Source organism: Ranitomeya imitator, chromosome 5 (genome assembly GCF_032444005.1).
Source record: "Ranitomeya imitator isolate aRanImi1 chromosome 5, aRanImi1.pri, whole genome shotgun sequence".
Classification (NCBI taxonomy): Eukaryota; Metazoa; Chordata; class Amphibia; order Anura; family Dendrobatidae; genus Ranitomeya; species Ranitomeya imitator.
Window position 1 is genome coordinate 127,963,682 of NC_091286.1, and position 20,353 is coordinate 127,984,034.

The 20,353-nt window shown below is 42.6% G+C and overlaps 2 protein-coding genes across 2 annotated transcripts in view; both read right to left on the reverse strand.

Moving 5' to 3' along the window:
* The window catches only part of AKAP12 (A-kinase anchoring protein 12), a 245,057-nt gene that overhangs the window by 64,802 nt on the left and 159,902 nt on the right, over positions 1–20,353 (reverse strand). Inside the window, exon 2 of the mRNA XM_069769136.1 lies at positions 2,057–2,183. Coding sequence (XP_069625237.1) covers positions 2,057–2,183 — 127 coding nt within the window. The remainder of the gene's footprint in view (positions 1–2,056; positions 2,184–20,353) is intronic.
* On the reverse strand, positions 12,457–13,735 carry LOC138680573 (uncharacterized). The gene has a single exon (XM_069767924.1). The coding sequence runs from the start codon at positions 13,730–13,732 to the stop codon at positions 12,476–12,478; it is 1,257 nt and encodes a 418-aa protein (XP_069624025.1). The 5' UTR covers positions 13,733–13,735; the 3' UTR covers positions 12,457–12,475.

The following is a 20,353-nucleotide window of genomic DNA, read 5'->3' on the forward strand; positions in this document are numbered from 1 at the left end:
ACATTGGGTAACTAAGCGCAGGGCCGCGCTTAGTAATCCGATGTTTACCCTGGTTACCAGCGTAAAAGTAAAAAAAAAACAAACACTACATACTTACCTACCGCTGTCTGTCCCCGGCGCTGTGCTCTGCAATCCTCCTGCACTGGCTGTGAGCGTCGGTCAGCCGGAAAGCAGAGCGGTGACGTCACCGCTCTGCTTTCCGGCCGCTGTGCTCACAGCCAGTGCAGGAGGAGTGCAGAGAAGCAGAGCGCCGAGGACAGACAGCGTTAGGTAAGTATGTAGTGTTTTTTTTTTTTTACTTTTACGCTGGTAACCAGGGTAAACATCGGGTTACTAAGCGCGGCCCTGCGCTTAGTAACCCGATGTTTACCCTGGTTACCGGCATCGTTGGTCGCTGGAGAGCTGTCTGTGTGACAGGTTTCCAGCGACCAAACAGCGACGCTGCAGCGATCCGGATCGTTGTCGGTATCGCTGCAGCGTCGCTTAATGTGAAGGGGCCTTAAGCTTTGGTAGTAAGTCATGCAAGTAAGTAAGCCCTTAAATATATTAGCAGAACAAACTGTAACCCTCGTGGGTTTGGATCCAGTGCACCACGGGCCTAGCTTACCCTGAAGGGGCGTGACTAAGTGTCTATCGGATATTCACTAGAACCTCTGATGGTGAGGATAGGCTGGGCTGCCGTTAGACACCAAGTACTACTCCAGTGCTGTCGCAGGGACTGAAGAATCAGTGACTCAGGTATGGCGTACAGGTGGGCGAGACAGAAGCGTAGTCAGACAGTCCGAGATCGGGGCAGGCAGCACAGAGATCTCTGCAGGACAGAATGGACACATATTCCTGCAGAGTTTGGCCGCACGCTCTATGACTTACACATAGGAAAGTTGGAAGTGTAACACAAAGCAGCTGGGAGGAGCAGAGCGAAACATGCTGTGACTAGGGCTGCGCTTAGAATGCGTGTGAGTTACGACTGTGACATAAACTGCATGAAGAACACTAGAGCCCTAAGAGAAATTAAGTGTTGCAGATCCAGTCACTATTTCATGTCTGTCTATAAAAATCATATACCATTATCCATAAAATGCAATGAGCCTGCCAGCTCACAGGTGGTTAATCCAATATATCTTCTAAAAATACCGTAATTCAGCACTGTGTTCCATAAAAGCACATATTCCCTTATTTTAATTGTATTATACCGAATATGAGCACAGACAGATGAGAAAAATGGTGGCATAGCAGAACCTGCATGTTTCCAGCAAACCTGTTTTTTACCATGACGAAGTGTAAAGTTGTTAAAAATGTGTAGGTTCTACTATACCATGATTGGTATTGTCTGTCAGTACTCATATTCGGTTTTAATGGATTATAATAAAGAATGTTCTTATGGAAGCCAGTGCTAAATTGCAGTATTTTTTTTTTTAATATACGGGATATTCCGTTTTAGCCTTTATTAAAAAAAATGTATGGAGAGATGGTTAAACTAAACATTTAGACAATAAAATAGCAAAAACTGAACAAAGTCAGTGTTAGATGACTTAATATTTAAAATGATATGCAAATGTTCACATATTCGTATTTGCTACTATAGGATGTATCTATTTGGGTTGTCTCTATCTATGCCTCTAGGTCCCAATATACATTAGATTAAAAGCCGACTTCGGCATCATCGACTAGTCGACTACCCATTTAATGTGTCACTATTGATGTCAGAGGAGATAAGGATCAGGCAGCTTTTTTCAAATGTCAGATCCTTTTGTTCTCTCAGGAGACAAACTGATGCCAGTAATATCCATGCCATGGTTACAACCCTCTCCCCAAAGGGAGGATAACTGGATCCTCAGAATGAAGCATCCCAAGGTATGTAAATGTTTAGCGTATACTTTAAGTTCTAGCAGATATATTAACTGAAGGCTATAAACGTTATGTGAACACAGTTTTACCCTACAGAATTCCAAGTCTAATATCTTTGCAGGGCTACGGGTACATGCCATTACAAAAACTAAAAATTTACATACAATAAATGCCAGTATATATAATAGCTAGTACAAAGAATACCAACCTTCTTTCACAACTGCCAATATTTCTTCTATTCCATGTCCATTCACATCTGAGGCCTGTAATCCTTCTTCCACTCCTTCTTCAGCAGCACCATTGATTATGGATATTTTTCCATTTGTGTGAAGCAACTGCAGATAGGAAGAAATACACATAAGTATCATAATAAACTTTCCATGCCATGACTTGGGCTTCATCCTGAAGTCCATTTTTTATCATATGTGATGAAAAGCAAAGTAATTAATCAGTGTGCTGGATCCTATTTTTAACCATTTATCATCCAAATGTCTCCTACTCATTAATCATTAAAATTCAGACAGCTCTTGGATAACACATGGATGAAATCCTTGTGTTATACATTTTTCACAGTCCTTGATTTAAATGGGTAATTTGATCCATAACATGCAGAAAAGGACGTCTCCATTTTTTTGGTTTGCATTACACATGATCCTCAAAAAACACATATGAGCTCCATCATTGACTATAATGGGTAATTGTTCCATCTTTAAAAAAAATACATGTAATAAGGACATCTGCAAAAGGTCTTACACAACATGATTAACTACACCTGAAGTAGGTGATGGATTATACTACTGTAGAGTAGGTACATGGATACCTAGATACGTATAGTAGGGAGATGGATGACTACATGGAACTGTACAACCAATGAAATTCAACATTCCCAAGAATACATCAGCAGACTATCATTGAATTTATGGCACTTTATAGTCTGTAAATATGCCTCCTTAGAGTTTTTTCCTCTATTAAAAATTGTGTTAATGTCCATTTTGGTTTTTAGTTACGGTTGATTTTTTGGTATTAAAACAACACAAGTTCTATAAGGGGATCATGAACTCACATGGCTTGCAATGTTGAAAATTCAGTCGAAAGCCCAGCCATTAAAACACCAGTTTTACATGTGTTTTGTGCAAAAAACCATTGTGAAAGGGTGTGTGCAAAGGCAGGTTAAAGGAAGTAGTTTAGGTTTTTACTTTTTTTATGGACAATTACTTAAAATTACTTTTTTTAAGATCACACTGACTCAAACCCTGGCTTCCTGCTTTGCCAAGGGCAGTGCATTACTGAAGATTCAAGGGGTAATATTTCGCCTTGCAGAGAATGACAAGTCAAGCCTGACATGCCAAAGCTGGGAGACTTTTAAGCCTTGCAGTGCTCCTCTGGCAAATATGGAATTTTTTTAGAGTCAATATTGACCCTATAACAAGGCTTGTCACATGAGTTGGGATAAAAGCCAAATTTCAGTTTGTAAACACTGTGTTTCGGGGTAGTGCCCATCGTCAGTGCAAAGTGTGAGATCTGGTTTGGCTGGGTGAGAGGCATCTGACCGGGATCCAAGGGATAACATTCCACTTTGCTCTCTCCATAAGAAGAAATGTTACCCTTTGAATCCCGGTCAGACGCCTCTCACCCAGCCAAACCAGATCTCACACTTTGCACTCACGAGGGGCACTACCAAGAAACACAGTTGTGTCATTACTGACTTTTAGGATTGCTACTTCCTATTGGTGGCACTAGAGTTCTGGTCCTCTTCCTCTCTGAAGAGACAATTTACTGAAGATTCACACTTTAGACTTGCAGTATGGTCTCATTGCCAGTCTGAACTGAGTTCTCTCCCAAGCTGCTAGCAGAGACAGTTTTGCTTATTGGCATGGGAGAATTGCAGGGAGACTGGATCAGGCCAGCGTCAGAGTGGCACAAGCGGGCACAATCATAGAGCTTGCTTATGTCGAGCGCTCCTTGTCTAGGTAACTGATCACACTGGGGCTGCAGGGTGGCCAGGCAGTAAACTGTGCACTATAAAATTGAGAATCCCTATATTTTTGAAAACAAAGGGAATTTTTAATAATGGGTAAATTGTAAAGTTGCTTGTTTCTACAAGCAATTTCCATATTTTGTACACATTTATGTGCTTGATACAACCCTTTAATATATTACATGCTTAAAAAAGACTCTACACATAAAGAATAACTATATTAAGACACATACTTTTATTTTCTAATTGTCAATCTTACAGTTTGATTACAGCAAAAAATTATGATGATCTAACGTTAATTCACATTCCGTCAATGTTCCCAGATATATGGAAACAGTCATGGAAGCTTGGATTAGATGTCAGATGTGGACTGTCTTATCCACCTGCATTACAAGTGTGTGCTCTCTGCTATATAAGGAGAAATAGAATATTGAATAGAAGTATCATTTTAACTCAAACTTGCCTCAAGTCACAAACGCTTTATGTACAAGCACTGTCACATTCATCATGTTCATATGTAATTTTATACCTAGCTCCATGAAAGTTATAACCATAATCTTTTTTAGGTAATGGGGCAAAAAATTTGACCCATGTACCTTAGTGAGTTAGCTTCAATCGTATGTTTGTCATCTATTACTGCTGTGGGACAAAATAAAGATGGAGAGAATTGCTAGTTCTACAAGCTCCTTCTATATGAAACATATTTACAGATAACAAACAGGATGGGTAAATCTCCCCATTCACATAAGAATAATGTTCGTGGGTTCACCTAGTGTGCATATTTATGAGGAAGTCAGTGGGAATACTTTTTGGTCAAAGGAACAGTCGGTTATCTATTGTCTATGGCCAACATGACCGAGGAAAGGGTCAGAGTTCAATTTATAGAGAAGCATTTATCCATTAATCTAAAATAACCTGAAGCTTTTACTCCCTAAAATGTAATGCAGTTACATATTTTTTAATTGATGAGGTTGTAAGAAAATTAGCTTCATCAAGTTCAACCTGTTATATTGAAAGAAGACTAAAAGCTGCCATACATATCAGATGACTGATGGTCTGCCAAGCGTTTGACCTGTAGCCATGTGTCCCACACTCAGGAGAACTTGTTCAGCCAACCACTCCTGTGTTCTCTATAAAAGAGCCACCAGCAGACATGTCTGTAGATGGCTTATCTCCGAGAGACTAAATTAGTTGGCAGTCTGAAACTGGACATACTTAATAAAAATTTCCTCCAACAATCAATTGTCCGGCAACCGCATACACATTAGGCTACTTTCACACTAGCATTTTCTGCAATCCGTCACAATGCGTCGTTTTGCAGAAAAAACGCATCCTGCAAAAGTGCTTGCAGGATGCGTTTTTTCCCCATAGACTTGTATTGACGACGCATTGCGAAGGATTGCCACACGTCGCATCCATCGTGCGACGGATGCGTCGTGCTTTGGCGGACCGTCGGGAGCAAAAAACGCCACATGCAATGTTTTTTGCTCCTGACGGACCGCTTTTTCCGACTGCGCATGCGCGGCCGGAACTCCGCCCCCACCTCCCCGCACCTCACAATGGGGCAGCGGATGCGCCGGAGAAATGCATCCGCTGCCTCCGTTGTGCAGTCCGTTAAACGTTAGCGTCGGAATCTCTGCCCGACGCATTGCGACTTGGAGATTCCGACGCTAGTGTGAAAGTAGCCTAACACTGTTGATCGAACTAGTCGATATCAGTTTTAGATCCATCGAGCTCTACCTGCTGTTCCACCATGTTGATCAAGAGGAAGTAAAAACAACCACCATGAAACAGTTGCCAATACTTACATATTAGGTGAAAATTTTCCTTCATAGATCCAATATAGGACCTAGGAAGGAATCAGGATAAATCCTTGGGAAACATCTCATCTCCAGCACTACTACAGATAATGTGTAATATTTTATTTTTTGAAAAAGTCATTTAGGATTTTTGTAATGTCTTTCAAGAAATTAACCATCATAATACTCCCTAGTCTCGTTGCTCTTGCAGTAGAAAAATCTTTTTATTCTGATCATGAAACATTCTCTCTTCTAGTCAAAGAAGATGTCATCTTTTGTCACAATTATTATAGGCATACATGGAAAGATTATTTCATCTATCTGCTGATCATTGGCATATTATACAGGAGCCTTTGCTTTCCCTTTTATTCTAGTAATCAAATGTAATATGAGGAATAATAAGATGTATTAGTTATCCATCAAGTAAGCCATAAATGCCAGTGTGAACAAGCCTACTTAAGACAATATACAATGGGTATAGGAACGTGTTTATTTCAACAATCCCAACTATTGTTATGTATAGTGTTATTGTACATAATTTACATTTGCTCAGAAATATACATTTCAGTGGAAGAATTGATTTAATTATGATGGAAGAGGGAGAGGTGTTGAGTGACACAGGAGGAAATGTCTTTTGGGGATATTTTACACGTGAATTGACCTCAATCTTCAGAGTCATGTCCTAACTTGTCCTTACTTGTCCATATATCTTTACAGGCCAAGGGTAGATTTTATTTATTAAAGTGTGAGATCATACAGATACCATCTTTATGACTGGTTTATCCAGTATGGGGCACTATATTATTTTTGGCTCTTGCCACCATATTCCAAGACAAAATGCTTTTGGCCTTTCTTGACTCTTTTCCATGAATTCTTTTAACCTTCCATACGTTTGCTAAAGTGGCAGTGGTAATACAATAGCATTAAACTGAGCTGGATGTGATCAGCTGATGATCAAGAAAATAATTGTATTCTTTATATGGCCTAAAAAAAATTATTGTGAGCAGTGTCCTACTAATAATAGAGTTGCACTACCATATGTAAACAGAACTTTAAATGAGCTCCAGTCCCCTTATTATATCACTGACCCACTGACCACCACTGATTAGCAGAAATCTGACCATGTAAATAGAATTTCTGCCAAAATGTAGAGTTCAACGTGGTACCCCCCAATGCAATGCCACAGACATGTATGCTGTGTCCTTCTGCTTAGTGATGAGTACAATAGATGATTCAATCTTACCCTTCTTGTACCTGGCCGCAGATTACTACCAGATCCTGGTATTAAATGAAGTGATAATTCACTTAAGGAAGTCGTTATTGCATAATCCCTCCACAGCTTCAAATAGAATGGTAAATGCCTTCATACTGTGAACTGATTCTGTTCTTTAAAAAGATTAGTCTAAGGCCCTTAAGGCCCCGTCACACTGAACGACGCAGCAGCGATCCCGACAACGATACGACCTGTCCGGGATCGTTGCTGCGTCGCTATGAGATCGCTGGTGAGATGTCAAACAGAGCGATCTTCCCAACGACGCAGCAGCGATGCGGCGACCTGTAGCGACCTGTACAACGACATCGTTGGTCGTTGTGACCCTGTCACATGGCTGCTATGATAACGATACAGACCTCGATGAGGGACGTCTTGTGTGACGTTGTAGTCACACAGGCGTGCCTTTGTGTTGCCTTTTCCGCCCCCATTCAGTTAATTCGTGGTCGCTACTGCGTTCTGATTGGCCGGCGGCCTAGCCATATGAGGCGACACGATAGCTCTTCCGTCCTTTGTTCCTGAGCGCGTGGTGGTGGATTGCAGATCGTTGTAGAGTTCTCCGGCCTGCGACTTCTAGCGCGTGGTGGTGGATTGCAGATCGTTGTAGAGTTCTCCGGCCTGCGACTTCTAGCGCGTGGTGGTGGATTGCAGATCGTTGTAGAGTTCTCCGTCCTGTGACTTCTATTCGTTTCTATTCTTCAACGGTTCTTCGGATATCTATACTTTGTGCACGGTAGGTATCGTTTGGGGTCTCAAATGCGTTTCCATTCCCTTTCCATTCCCTTGGCACCTATTATTCTTATATTTTTGCTCTGGAAGGAGGGAGGGAGTGCTTTGTTGGTATCTGTGTATATATATTTTAGCACATGGAGCCATTTTAAGTAGTCTCGTGGGCACAGATAGGGTTACTAGGCCTTATTTTTTAAATAATAAATTTGGCTCTATGCCGGTTCCATTTGCATGGCAGGGGTACACAGCCTGCACTGGTGTGGTCAGTGGAGGACTATTGGAAGGAGGGACTGCAGACTGGCTGAGATTATTAGCAGTCCAGGCGAATTGTTCTCTATTTTACATTCACAGTAGTGTGGCTCATACATAACTCTTTTGAAATTCAAAATGTTGTTTAAAATTTTCCATATATGCTCACTGTATGCTATTCTTTCTTTCAGATGTCTTTCAATACCGAGGAGTTTGTTCGGGAATTGATTGAGATGTATAGATCCCTGCCCTGCCCTTGGCAGATTAAATCCGCTGAGTACAGCAACAGAAACAAGAAGAGGGAGGCTTTTGCCAAACTTGTTGCTCTGTTTCAGCAGCATAACCCCAGCGAGAAGGTGGATGAAAGTGTAGTCCGAAAAAAGATCCAGGGTCTAAGAACAGTTTATAAAAAGGAGCTCAACAAGGTGGTGAGGTCAAAGAAGTCTGGTGCCGCCACAGACGAGGTTTATGTGCCATCGTTATGGTACTTTGACTTACTTGGCTTCACCCATGACCAGGAGCTCCCGCGTACAATGGCATCTTCAATGCGGCAGACCCTGGATGAAGACCCTGTGATCACGACTGACACCCCTGTTGGAGATGTAAGTACCTTCTTTGCTTGCTTCCCTGTAAAAAGCTTTAAAACTCGGTCTCTCATGCCATAGTCGAGTAGAAAATAGTAACTAAGTTTTTTCCTCTTTTATTATGCTGCATTTTATCCAAGTTATCCCTTCCACTTCAGATAAGTGCAATCCTTAACTTTTTGACCCCACTCAGTGCTCATACGGTTGAATTAAAAAAAATCCTATCCTGTACTACTAGTTCCTCCACTTATTTACTTCTAAATTTTCTGTTCCTGCAGCAAAATCGCCATGATGATCAGTCCACCCCGACCGGTGACAACCTGCTGGGACATGAACCAAGCCGGGTGGAGGCTAATGAGGGGTCTATTGAAGACCCTGCACCCTCAACCCCCAACACAGCTTATTTACCACGTCGGATGAAGAATGGTCATAAAAAAAAGGACACAGTGTCGCCATCGACAGAGTTGGTCACTTTGGCCAAGCAAATGTTGAGCCAGCAGACCAACAGTACAGGGGACAGCTTCGCCAACTTTGCCGCTGACCGGCTAGGGAAGCTGCAAGCCGCACAAAGAATCCATGCCGAGAGGGTGATATTTGAAACTTTAAGTAAAGCGGCAGCTGGACAGCTCGATGAAAGTTCAAGTGTGTACAGTTTTATGGAACGTGATCCGTGTTCATGGCAGCAAATTAATGAAACACCTCAGGCAATGCATGGCACACCAGCACACCGTCATAGATCTCATCTGAACATGCCACTTGCCCCTCCACCACAATATCCACGGTTTTCCCATTCTTTTCTTGGGCAATTATCATCTCCGCCCAGCCAAGGATTTTTGAATGGTGAAAACCAGTATGAAAAATTATAGTTTCATTAAATAATTTGGGTTATAAGTATAATTGTTGTATAGTTTAGTTATTTTATATTAAAGAGTTAAATTTAAATGTTACTTTATGTTAAAAATTGTTATAAATAAAAAATTTTTGATAATTCAAAACTTGCAGCCTGCTTTACTGAATTCAGCATATAGTTATTAGCAGGTCTAGTAGGTGGGGTTATGTGCTGGGTGCATGTATACAAATGCATACATATAATGAGTGTTCGTGATGGAATTTGTTTGTTGTTTTTTACAAAGCGTACACTTCAGGGGATATTAATTTTTTTTTTTTTTTATAAACAATATTAACAACCAACATCCTAATAAAACTTTGAACAAAAGCATCAACATAACAAAAAAAAAAAATTAATGGCTGCCGCTCTGCTGTTGTGCAGCCACAAAACGATCCAGCATCACTCCGTGCTGTTTGACTTGCTCAGCCAGTGTCCCCTGTGTCGCCATCATCCTCCTGTGTGATGCCTGGAGGTCCTCTAATGTTGGGATTTCTATGGAGGGAATGGTAAAACTTAGTTTTGTACATGCATCAAACTATCATGTACGTGTTTGTTATTTAACACTTACGGTTTTCGGGTAAATCGGGTGAGGAAGAACTAAGGGACCACCCGGATCCTCTGGCATCACCGCCTAGGGAAAGATACAACACTTGATAGTACACGACAGTCCTATCCTTTACGAGTTGTATGGACCTATTTTTTAGTGCAATAATTACCGGGGGACATGACTTCACCCATGTCACGGAGTGATGCTGGCGACCCTGTTGGTGACGAGCCTGTCGTTGACTCCTGCTGGGGCTCCGGGTCTGCTGGTGCTGGAGGGAAATAATTATTACATTATTACATACGAGGCATGCGGAGCCGAGCCTGGTGTGTGTACGAGGCGTGCGGAGCCGAGCCTGGTGTGTGTACGAGACGTGCGGAGCCGAGCCTGGTGTGTGTACGAGGCGTGCGGAGCCGAGCCTGGTGTGTACGAGGCGTGCGGAGCCGAGCCTGGTGTGTGTACGAGGCGTGCGGAGCCGAGCCTGGTGTGTGTACGAGGCGTGCGGAGCCGAGCCTGGTGTGTACGAGGCGTGCGGAGCCGAGCCTGGTGTGTGTACGAGGCGTGCGGAGCCGAGCCTGGTGTGTGTACGAGGCGTGCGGAGCCGAGCCTGGTGTGTGTACGAGGTGTGCGGAGCCGAGTCTGGTGTGTGTACGAGGCGTGCGGAGCCGAGCCTGGTGTGTACGAGGCGTGCGGAGCCGAGCCTGGTGTGTGTACGAGGCGTGCGGAGCCGAGCCTGGTGTGTACGAGGCGTGCGGAGCCGAGCCTGGTGTGTGTAAGGCGTGCGGAGCCGAGCCTGGTGTGTGTACGAGGTGTGCGGAGCCGAGTCTGGTGTGTGTACGAGGCGTGCGGAGCCGAGCCTGGTGTGTACGAGGCGTGCGGAGCCGAGCCTGGTGTGTGTACGAGGCGTGCGGAGCCGAGCCTGGTGTGTACGAGGCGTGCGGAGCCGAGCCTGGTGTGTGTACGAGGCGTGCGGAGCCGAGCCTGGTGTGTACGAGGCGTGCGGAGCCGAGCCTGGTGTGTGTACGAGGCGTGCGGAGCCGAGCCTGGTGTGTACGAGGCGTGCGGAGCCGAGCCTGGTGTGTGTACGAGGCGTGCGGAGCAACACTCACCACGATGTGGAAGGCTCTGTGACCGGATGCTGGCTAGGCGCTCACTGGACCTGTACTGCAGATCCGCCAGCTTCTTCCGGATCTGGGTACTGGAGTGCTGCACCCCAAATCTCTGGTCTAGGCCCCAACTGATCCTCCGCAGCACAGCCTGCTTATGGAGGACAGAATGCTCTTGGTGATTCTGACACCCATAATCACGGGCATCTAATTCAGTTATGAGGTAACGCACTTCTGCGTCACCCCAAGGCGTTGCACGACGCCTGGCCGCCATTTTGCCGACACTAGTGAAAAGCAAGGCCACAGCACTGTCCTTTCACCCGCCCACAACGCATCAGCGCCGTAAACCACGCCCACGACGCATCAACGTCACCGCGGTTATTATAGACGACGCTGCTGCGTTTGCGAAGGAAGCGGTCTGTATTGTAATCTCCAGATCACAACGAAGACGCTACTGCGTTCTGAATGTGACGCATTCTCAATACAACGTCTCCGGTTGCACTGGTAGACTGGAGTGTTGGTGGTTTCATGTATGGATATGTATTAACCCTTTCCCGACCTGTGACACAGCGTATACGTCGTGAAAGTCGGTGCCAATTCGACCAGTGACGCATATGCTGTGTCACAGAATGATCGCGTCCTTTTAGATCTGGTGAAAGGGTTAACTCCCATTACACCCGATCTGCAGTGACAGGGGGAGTGGTAGTTTAGCCCAAGGGGGGTGCATTTTTTAGAATGGTGTCACTTTTGGGTATTTCAGCCATATAGACCCCTCAAACTGACTTCAAATGTGAGGTGGTCCCTAAAAAAATTGGTTCTGTTAATTTCCTTCTAAAAATGAGAAATCGCTGGTCAAATTTGAACCCTTATAAGTTCCTAGCAACACAAAAAAATTTGTTTCCAAAATTGTGCTGATGTAAAGTAGACGTGTGGGAAATGTTATTTATTTTGTGTCACATAACTCTCTGGTTTAACAAAATAAAAATTCAAAATGTGAAAATTGTGAAATTTTCGAAATTTTTTATAAATTTTCATTTTTTTCACACATAAATGCAAAATTTATTGACCTAAATTTACCACTAACATGAAGCCCAATATGTCACGAAAAAACAAAATCAGAACCGCTAGGATCCGTTGAAGCGTTCCAGAGTTATTACCTCATAATGGGACACTGGTCAGAATTGCAAACAACGGCAAGGTCTTTAAGGTCAAAATAGGCTGGGTCACGAAGGGGTTAATGTTTAGGTAGGTGTTTAGATTTGTATGTATGTGAGTATGTATGTGTATATGTAGGTATCTGTGTAGATTTCAATGTTGATGTATATGGATGTATCAGTATACATAGGAATACACGTATGTATATACGGGCCCTTACTGCAGAAAGAATGAGAAACAAAGCTTTTTCAAAGTAAAACAAACAGTTTATTTGACAGATCAGTGCAATAACTAAAACAGTGTATAAATGTCAGTAGTAGCCCACTATAAGTTCTGATGCTGCCAAGTAACAGCACCAGGACCGTTAAAATATTGGCAGTAGTTGTCTCGGCAGGTCTTCGCATCGTGGGTGTTTCTGCCAGGTAACAATGGTTGAAGGCCTGCAATTGCGGGTTCATTTGCGCGCCATTCACCGAGCTGCACTTCCCCATTTAATAGGCCCACAGAGTCCATGAATCCAGGAGGACTATACGCCAAAGCATTGCGACGGCGAAGGAAGTTGTGAAGCACACAACAAGCCAAAACAACAGAGTCTATCGATTCAAGCTTCATGTTAATAGGCGTGTGGAAAACTCTGAAGCGATTGGCCATGATACCAAAGGCATTTTCTACAACCCGACGTGCCCTTGACAAACGGTAATTGAAAATTCTTCTTTCCTCTGTTAGTTTTTTTTGGGGGAACGGTTTGATAAGATTGGGATGAAGCGGGAAGGCCTCATCACCGACAAAAACAAAATTAAGGTTGCCTCTAGTCTCGGAGTTGGGAGGCAAGTGAAGGTCATAGTTGTTCAAACGCTCTCCAAAGAGTGTGTGCTCTAAAACGCCACCATCGGAAACCCTTCCATTCATGCCAACATCTACATTTATAAATTCATAATTCGCGTTAACAAGGGCCATCAGGATGATGCTGAAATAGCCCTTATAATTAAAGAAGTAGGATCCGCTGTTCGGTGGTTGAGTGATCCGGACATGTTTCCCGTCCAAAGCCCCACCACAGTTTGGGAACTGCCAAAGCTGCTCAAAATCGGAGGCAATCTTTTTCCATTCCTCCTCCGTGTTGGGAAACTGCATGTAGCTACGTAGACTGTGGAAAATCGCATCACATGTCTCTGGAATTAGAACGCTGAGCAGGGTCCTTGAAATGGCTGAAGAAAAATGCAAGTCTTGCAGCGAGCGCCCGGTGGCCAGGAATCGCAGCGTGACTGCCAATCTTTCATCGGCCGGGATGGCAGCACGCATCACTGTATCCTTCCGTTGAATCAGTGGAGTAATTCTTTCCAGTAAATGTTTGAAGGATTCCTCAGACATCCGCAGATAGTTGCGGAAATCATGAGGATTGGTATCCTGAAGCTCTCTTACAAGTTGCATGTGGGACAAATCAGACCTCTTCTGCAGCCATTCTCTGGTCCACATGCGACGCTTTCGTTTAGAACGCCTCTCTTGCATCCGGGCCTCATCTTGACGCCGAGCTTCCTCAACCAGCAATGCAGCAAACACAACAGCACACTGCGCATTGTTCATGATGCTGCACACTGAAACACATAAAAGAAAAAGAAGATAAATTTAATAAATAAAAAAAAAATTCAATTACGTTACCATGCATTACAGAAAAGACCCCCTAAAATATCAGCCCGTGTAAAAGTATATCTACACAGATAGCAGACAAGCCCTCACTCCATCCCTCCACAGCAATGATAGCAGGAAATTATCTTTAGTTGCCCTGTATAAAAATTTAGGGGAAAATGAAAACGCACTTGCGACCCCAAATACATACCATACACAATGTATAGTTGTCAGAAGAATCCTTGCAGAACAGATTATCGAAATGGAAGAGGAGTCGCAGGCCGGAGAACTCTACAACGTTCTGCAATCCACCACGCGCTCAGGAACAAAGGACGGAAGGGCTATTATTTGTCGCCTTTAAGCATGGCCGCAAACCAATCAGAACGCAGTAGCGACCACCAATCGGAACAGAATGGGCGCGGAAAAGGCAACGCAAATGCACGCCTACATGTCGGTGTCTGAGTCGTCAATGAGGTCGTTGGTAGGTGTCAAACAAAGCGATGTGTGTTCCCCAGCGGGACCTCAACGATCGAAAAATGGCCCAGGCCATTCCGACATGACCAGCGATCTCACAGCAGGGGCCTGATCGCTGCTACGTGTCACACATAGCGAGATCGCTAGCGAGATCGCTGTTGCGTCACAAAACTTGTGACTCAGCAGCGATCTCGCTAGCGATCTCGCTATGTGTGACGGGGCCTTTACACATCAGAAGTCCACATGAAATACGATTAAATTAGGAAATGTAGCATTTAGCATAGAAGATCACTTCCACATGTGTCTTCTACATACCACAATATAGTCATCATTTATACTATTTACATGGTAATATTACTTGTATTTTCTTCTAGTAGCCATTTAACCTTTTTAAATGCCTGCTTGCTCTCCCATAAAGTAACAGGGTGGACAGTGATGACTGATTAAAAGGACATTCATATGCGAAAGCACAATTGCTAATCAAGACTGCATTCACACACATTGCCTGGGGCTGCTCGTTTTTATCTTCTTGCACAGTCCCATTGTCTGCTAACACACTGTCATTTGTTTCTCTTGTTAGAGTCCCTCAAGGGTCCCTCAAGATTACATGGCTAGTAGCATAGCGCGTTGGAATAGTAATGGACGACAACACTGGAGAAAAAAGATGTGATGATAAAGATGGACAAAAATTATGAAAAATAATGTAAGATAGCAAAATAAGGCAACAGATCTAGCCTCCTGATATCGTACAGGGCAGGTTATTAATTAAAGTATCTTTGGTCACAAATATTCTAAACTGTGCATCCCCCGAATAATCAGATAAAGACTATTAGGAGATAGAAGGACCTGGCAGACACGATTCTTACCTGTCTGACACCTTGGGGGAATTTTGTAAATAGTTTTCTATACCAGTTTTCTAGCATAGAAACAACTCAAATCTTGGCATATATCAAATTTGTTATTTCTTTTTTAAACATGGTGAGAAAAGTAAGTGGGGTAATTTATTTCACAACTTGGCATACGTTTTAGCCCAAGGTCAGCACTGCTCAGATCGTAGGCGAACATGTGAATTTCTAGTGCCCAGACAGCCTAAAATGTTCCAAACCTATGCATGAGTTATGCATTTTTTTTTTCATTTAAAACTGGCATACCAAACACCAGTCTTAGTCGATTTTCCACCTTTTTTGCCCAATGTTAAGAGAGGAAAACTTTGATGCGGAATTTAAATATATCATCACTATCCTGTAGATATCATCTGTGAAATACTGGAACACGGCAGCACATTTCAATATGTGAACAACTCTCTTCTGTGGGCAGCAGGGGTGTAACTATACCAGGTGCAGGGGTTGCAGTTGCGCACAGGCCCTAAAGCTCATATGAGAAGACCAATTCTATTAAAAACCCATGACAGTTAGGGGTTGTGTTCAAGATTCAGCATTGAAGTCCCCAAACTCTAGCCGTGTAATGTTAAAGATGTCTGCCACCATTACAAAATTATAGGCAAATAACCATTGAACCCAACAAGAGAAAATTATGTCTGTACACGCACTCCTAGGCCCCGATTTATTAAGACTGGCGTCATGGACCCCAGTCTTAATAAGAATCATGCAGGAATAAAATGCATCAAATTCATTAAGAGACACCCACCTCTAAATGAATTTTGCATATCTTATCAGTGGAATGCACCTTGCCTGAAGTGTTACTCTAGTCGTAGACTGGAGAATCAATTCTGGTGTACAAAAAGCCAGCGCTTATGTTGAACTTGACAGGCAGGCGTAGCTACATCCGACCTGCAATGGCTTTTCCACAGTTTGGCTTATTTTGTTAGAGCTGCTTCAAACTGTTGTGAAAACACCAAAAGGCACTAATTTTTGTGCTCTCCACAAAAATGTTGTGACTCTTCAAAGAGTTTTATACAGTTTTCTGGCAAAACATTTTGATGATTTTTCCTCCCCTAGTGTTTATATGGAAAACAGCAAATTCCCTCATTGTATACCTATAAAATAGTAGATATTTACTCAATTACGGAAGGTTTTATGTTTCTGTGAAGCAGAGACAGTCATTGCCTGTAGGCAACAAGATCTGAAGACCCTTGTAAATCCCCCTATTACAGGGTAAATGACAACAATTTCTCCTCGTACTTCTCACTTCCTCCGAAATTCCTAAATGACTCTGGCTGAAAGTGCGTTCAGAAGGCCAGGTGTACTGTGATGATTCTTAAAATATAGAACATTAAAGAGCTGATCAGGCTCAGATCTAGCAGCAATGCTCATCGATGATACACATTTGTGCTGATTCTGTATTATTAATATTAAAATGTATATTAGAGCTTATTATTTCACAACTTCAAAGTCCTCTCCAGGACAATGGTTTATTCAGCTGACAGCTATTGCTCCCAAAACTTTCAAACAGTCAGTTCAGCCGAGCATGCATATTGTCTCAGTAGAGAAAGGAGTACATCACTGCCAGACACCTTTGGAGGAGGCCTATTTCCAGTGTTGATATTTAGAGGGTAATTAATTTTACTATCTTAAATCAATCAAGACAGTTAGTGTTCATAAAGTTCCATGTAGAGCTGTAAGTGTCTTGGTTTCAGGAGAACTTGCAGCAGATTGTCAGTGCTTGCCTCTAGTTCCTCTTTCTCCCTCCCCTCCATGCAGTTTTAAAACCACCATCACCTCCTATCTCAGTTATGGGGAAATCTCTGTTCACTGAAAAAAGATTTTACAGATATTAGTCATGAATTGAGAATGAATGATCAGTCCAGGAGGAGAGAGAAGCAGATTTCTCTGATAAGATATATTACAAAGTTGCTTATTTTCATTTATACTATTGTTTTATTAAATTAAGATTAAAGCATTACTCTTTAATGTGCCTGACTTCTCTTTTCCTGCCATCATCTGCTGGAGAAAGTCAGAAGGCCCCCATACATACAAGATACTTTGTTGGTCCTGCTAAAATTGGTGTTTTTTGTTAAGTTTAAAGGAGTTTTCCAAGCATAATAAACTGAAGAAAGTTTACCACATACTTGCCATTTTGAAAAAGTATTTTCTTGACCTGAAAACCCATAATTCCCCCAACAAGGTTTTTTGTTTCCACCTTCCTTCTTCCATCCATCAATATTATCATGTATAGCTCCTAAGTAGATTGGATGGCGCCATTCTTTCAAGTGTAAGGGACTGGTACAATTGAGCATGTATGTGCTGCTATGTTGCCTTTAGATGGACTGATCTTGGCCCGTTAACAAGCATCAGTTGACAATATACAAGCCATTAAGCTATCATTTACTGATCATTCAGGCAATCATTTGGTCCCCATATAGCATCATGTTATCAGCAGGGCATTAACTAGTGCAAAAAGAGAATGCTTTTTATGCCAGCCTAAAGAATCTAGTCATCCTACAGAAGAGAATTTTACTTTGTTGGGTGGCCACCATGTTTACGTGACCTGATAATCTTGAACAAGTGTTTTCATGAACATTCACTCAAGGATTGATGACTTTTATAAATGAACCCTCAGCCTTGCCCAATGCCTGGTCAGTAGCCTATCTTCTTTGCACTTGGGCTAGGTGTACTAGGTGTATATGGAGTTGGCTGAGAAACATTGAGAAATGTAGTCTAAAGTGCTGAGAAGTGCCAGAAAGAATATAGTGTGTACCAACTGTATCGGGATATAAAGGAAACATATACAGTATATGTACAGAATGGCAATCATAGCTATCTTTTCATATTTATATTGCCTGTTCAGAAATTTTTTTTGATGGCTTTTGTGTGACTTGGAATATTTCTTCAATGTGTGGGAGACCTTTGTCCACATTTATTGTAGGCTATCATATTTTGATCATTGAGAGTCCAGCCTTTTGGAAACCCACTGATTATCACAATGATCTAATGATATCCAGCCAAAGGCTTCTGCCAAGACGTGCGTCTGGTTGGGCACCATCCCAGAAGAAGACACTCTGGATATGAGTTAACGTCATATTTAGATATAACCTGCTGCTGTTTGATGGGTGAGTTTACTGCTCCATATAAGACAATGTCCACTCCACAGCATTATTGTGGTGCATCCTTAAATACTCTGACGAGACATTATGTGCATCTATGCTCAACTGCAATCCTGCATTTTCATGATTTACTTGCAACCATCATGACCTGGGCTTTGGACTTCCATCAGAATAAGAATCTGAGTATTTTGTCAGGCTATAAAATCCTCTGCCTGAATGTCTAAGTAGTTTTTTCTGTATTCATTAGCTAAGTGGCTTTATGTCTGCTACAGCAGGGCAGTCAAGCTTTACTGTTGAAAGGCTATTAACGCAGAACAGATTTTAACTGCAATCCCAGAGAGAACCAGCTAAAATCTTCTTAGCTCCTATAAAATTATCCCCTGGCCTGTAATTGTAAGCACAAGTGCTTTATAGTGAATCTGCCACACTTCTTACACAAAGTCCTGCCATGCACATTAGATGGCGGTCGGCCATCAGGTTCCTTCAGCTGGCAGCCATGTTGACAGTCTTTCCCATAGTCAGGAGTGCTCCTGTGTTTTCTAAAAGAAACCATCATCAGACATGACAGCTTATCTGCTGGAGAACAATATGATCAATAGTCCGAAATTGGACAAGCTGGATCAATATTTCCCCTTACAATAAATTGTCTGCACCTCTCATACACATTAAACTGCCGATATCGACGGGTTTGAACAACATTATTCTAATGTCTATAGGGGCGAGGGGGCTTAGCAGGTTAAAATTCTACCTTTTCTACCTTTCCAATCCTTGTGCACTCCTTTTGGAGACTATGTGGGAGATTTTATTCTTCTTTTAAGGAACAGTAGTGTCTTTGCCAGTGTAGCTTGTGTCACATTCTCCAACATGTAGAAGAAGATGGCGTGCACACAGCTGCAGGAAGAGGTGCCAGCGGAAAAGAGAGACAAACTCTTGGATCATATAGTAGATAAATTGTTTCGCCGCACACTCAAGAGTTTTCATGCAAATAATCTTTATTAATTGTTCAACACAAGTGCAAGTGGCGGACAAAATGATAGCATATACAAAGAAGCGACTCAAACGTTTCAACCCGCTCAGGCCTTAATCACAAAGTCGCTATGGGGAAAGGGGAACAAAGAACAGTATGTCAGTACACAAACATCAAGGTTATGTACAGAAATATACAGTATTTACAGTAAAGTAGCTGTAAATCATTCAGCTGCCGTGATGAAAACTAAATCTCCGAGCAGTCATAAATACTTGGAAGTCACCCGAGAGGGCTTGGAGAAAACCCGAGCAACGCCCAACGGGTACACTTGTTCATCGCTAACTATAATAATTAAAATTTAATTTTAAGATGAAACTTGCAATGTAACTGTCTTTTCCTCACGTCATCACTTGGGGTTGTGTGCTGTCCTGGATCATATCGTTTCACAGCACAGGAAGGTTCTACACTTTCAGGAAGGTTCCTTATTATATTCTATTTAATCTCATATCTGATTCTTAACCGACACACATGCACAGTGCGCTGTTTGCTGCTACCTGGGTTGATGAATCAGCTTTGTGTTAAAACAACTTTCCTTATTGGAAATCTTTATTGTAAATATTGCAAATATTGTATATTTCTGCACATAACCTTGATGTTTGTGCACTGATATACTGTTTTTTGTCCCTCTTTCCCCAGAGCAACTCTGTGATCAAGGCGGCCCGAGGGGGTCGAAATGTTAGAGTCGCTTCTTTGTATATGCGTTCACTCTGTCCGCCACTTGCACTTGTGTTGAACAATTAAGAAAGATTATTTGCATGAAAACTTTTGAGTGTGCGGTGAAACAATTTATCTACTATATGATCCAGGAGTTTGTCTCTCTTTTCCGCTGGCACCTCTTCCTCCAGCTGTGTGCACTCCATCTTCTTCTACATGAAATTTTTTAATCAGTTGGTTTTTTTCGTTCTCCTTTTCCTCTTCTCCCCTTATATTCATCCCACTATATTTACCTTTCAGCATGTGCGCATGTCCGCTGTGGATGTATCCTGATGCATCCCTGTGGGCCTCCGTAATGTCAGGTGGGCGATATGACGTCATGGGGATTTCCCCTCGCCCGCTCTGCCATGTGTGTGGTCCG

Coding starts and splice junctions, on each gene's coding strand:
- LOC138680573 (XM_069767924.1), bottom strand. CDS start 13,732: ATGAACAATGCGCAGTGTGCTGTTGTGTTTGCTGCATTGCTGGTTGAG.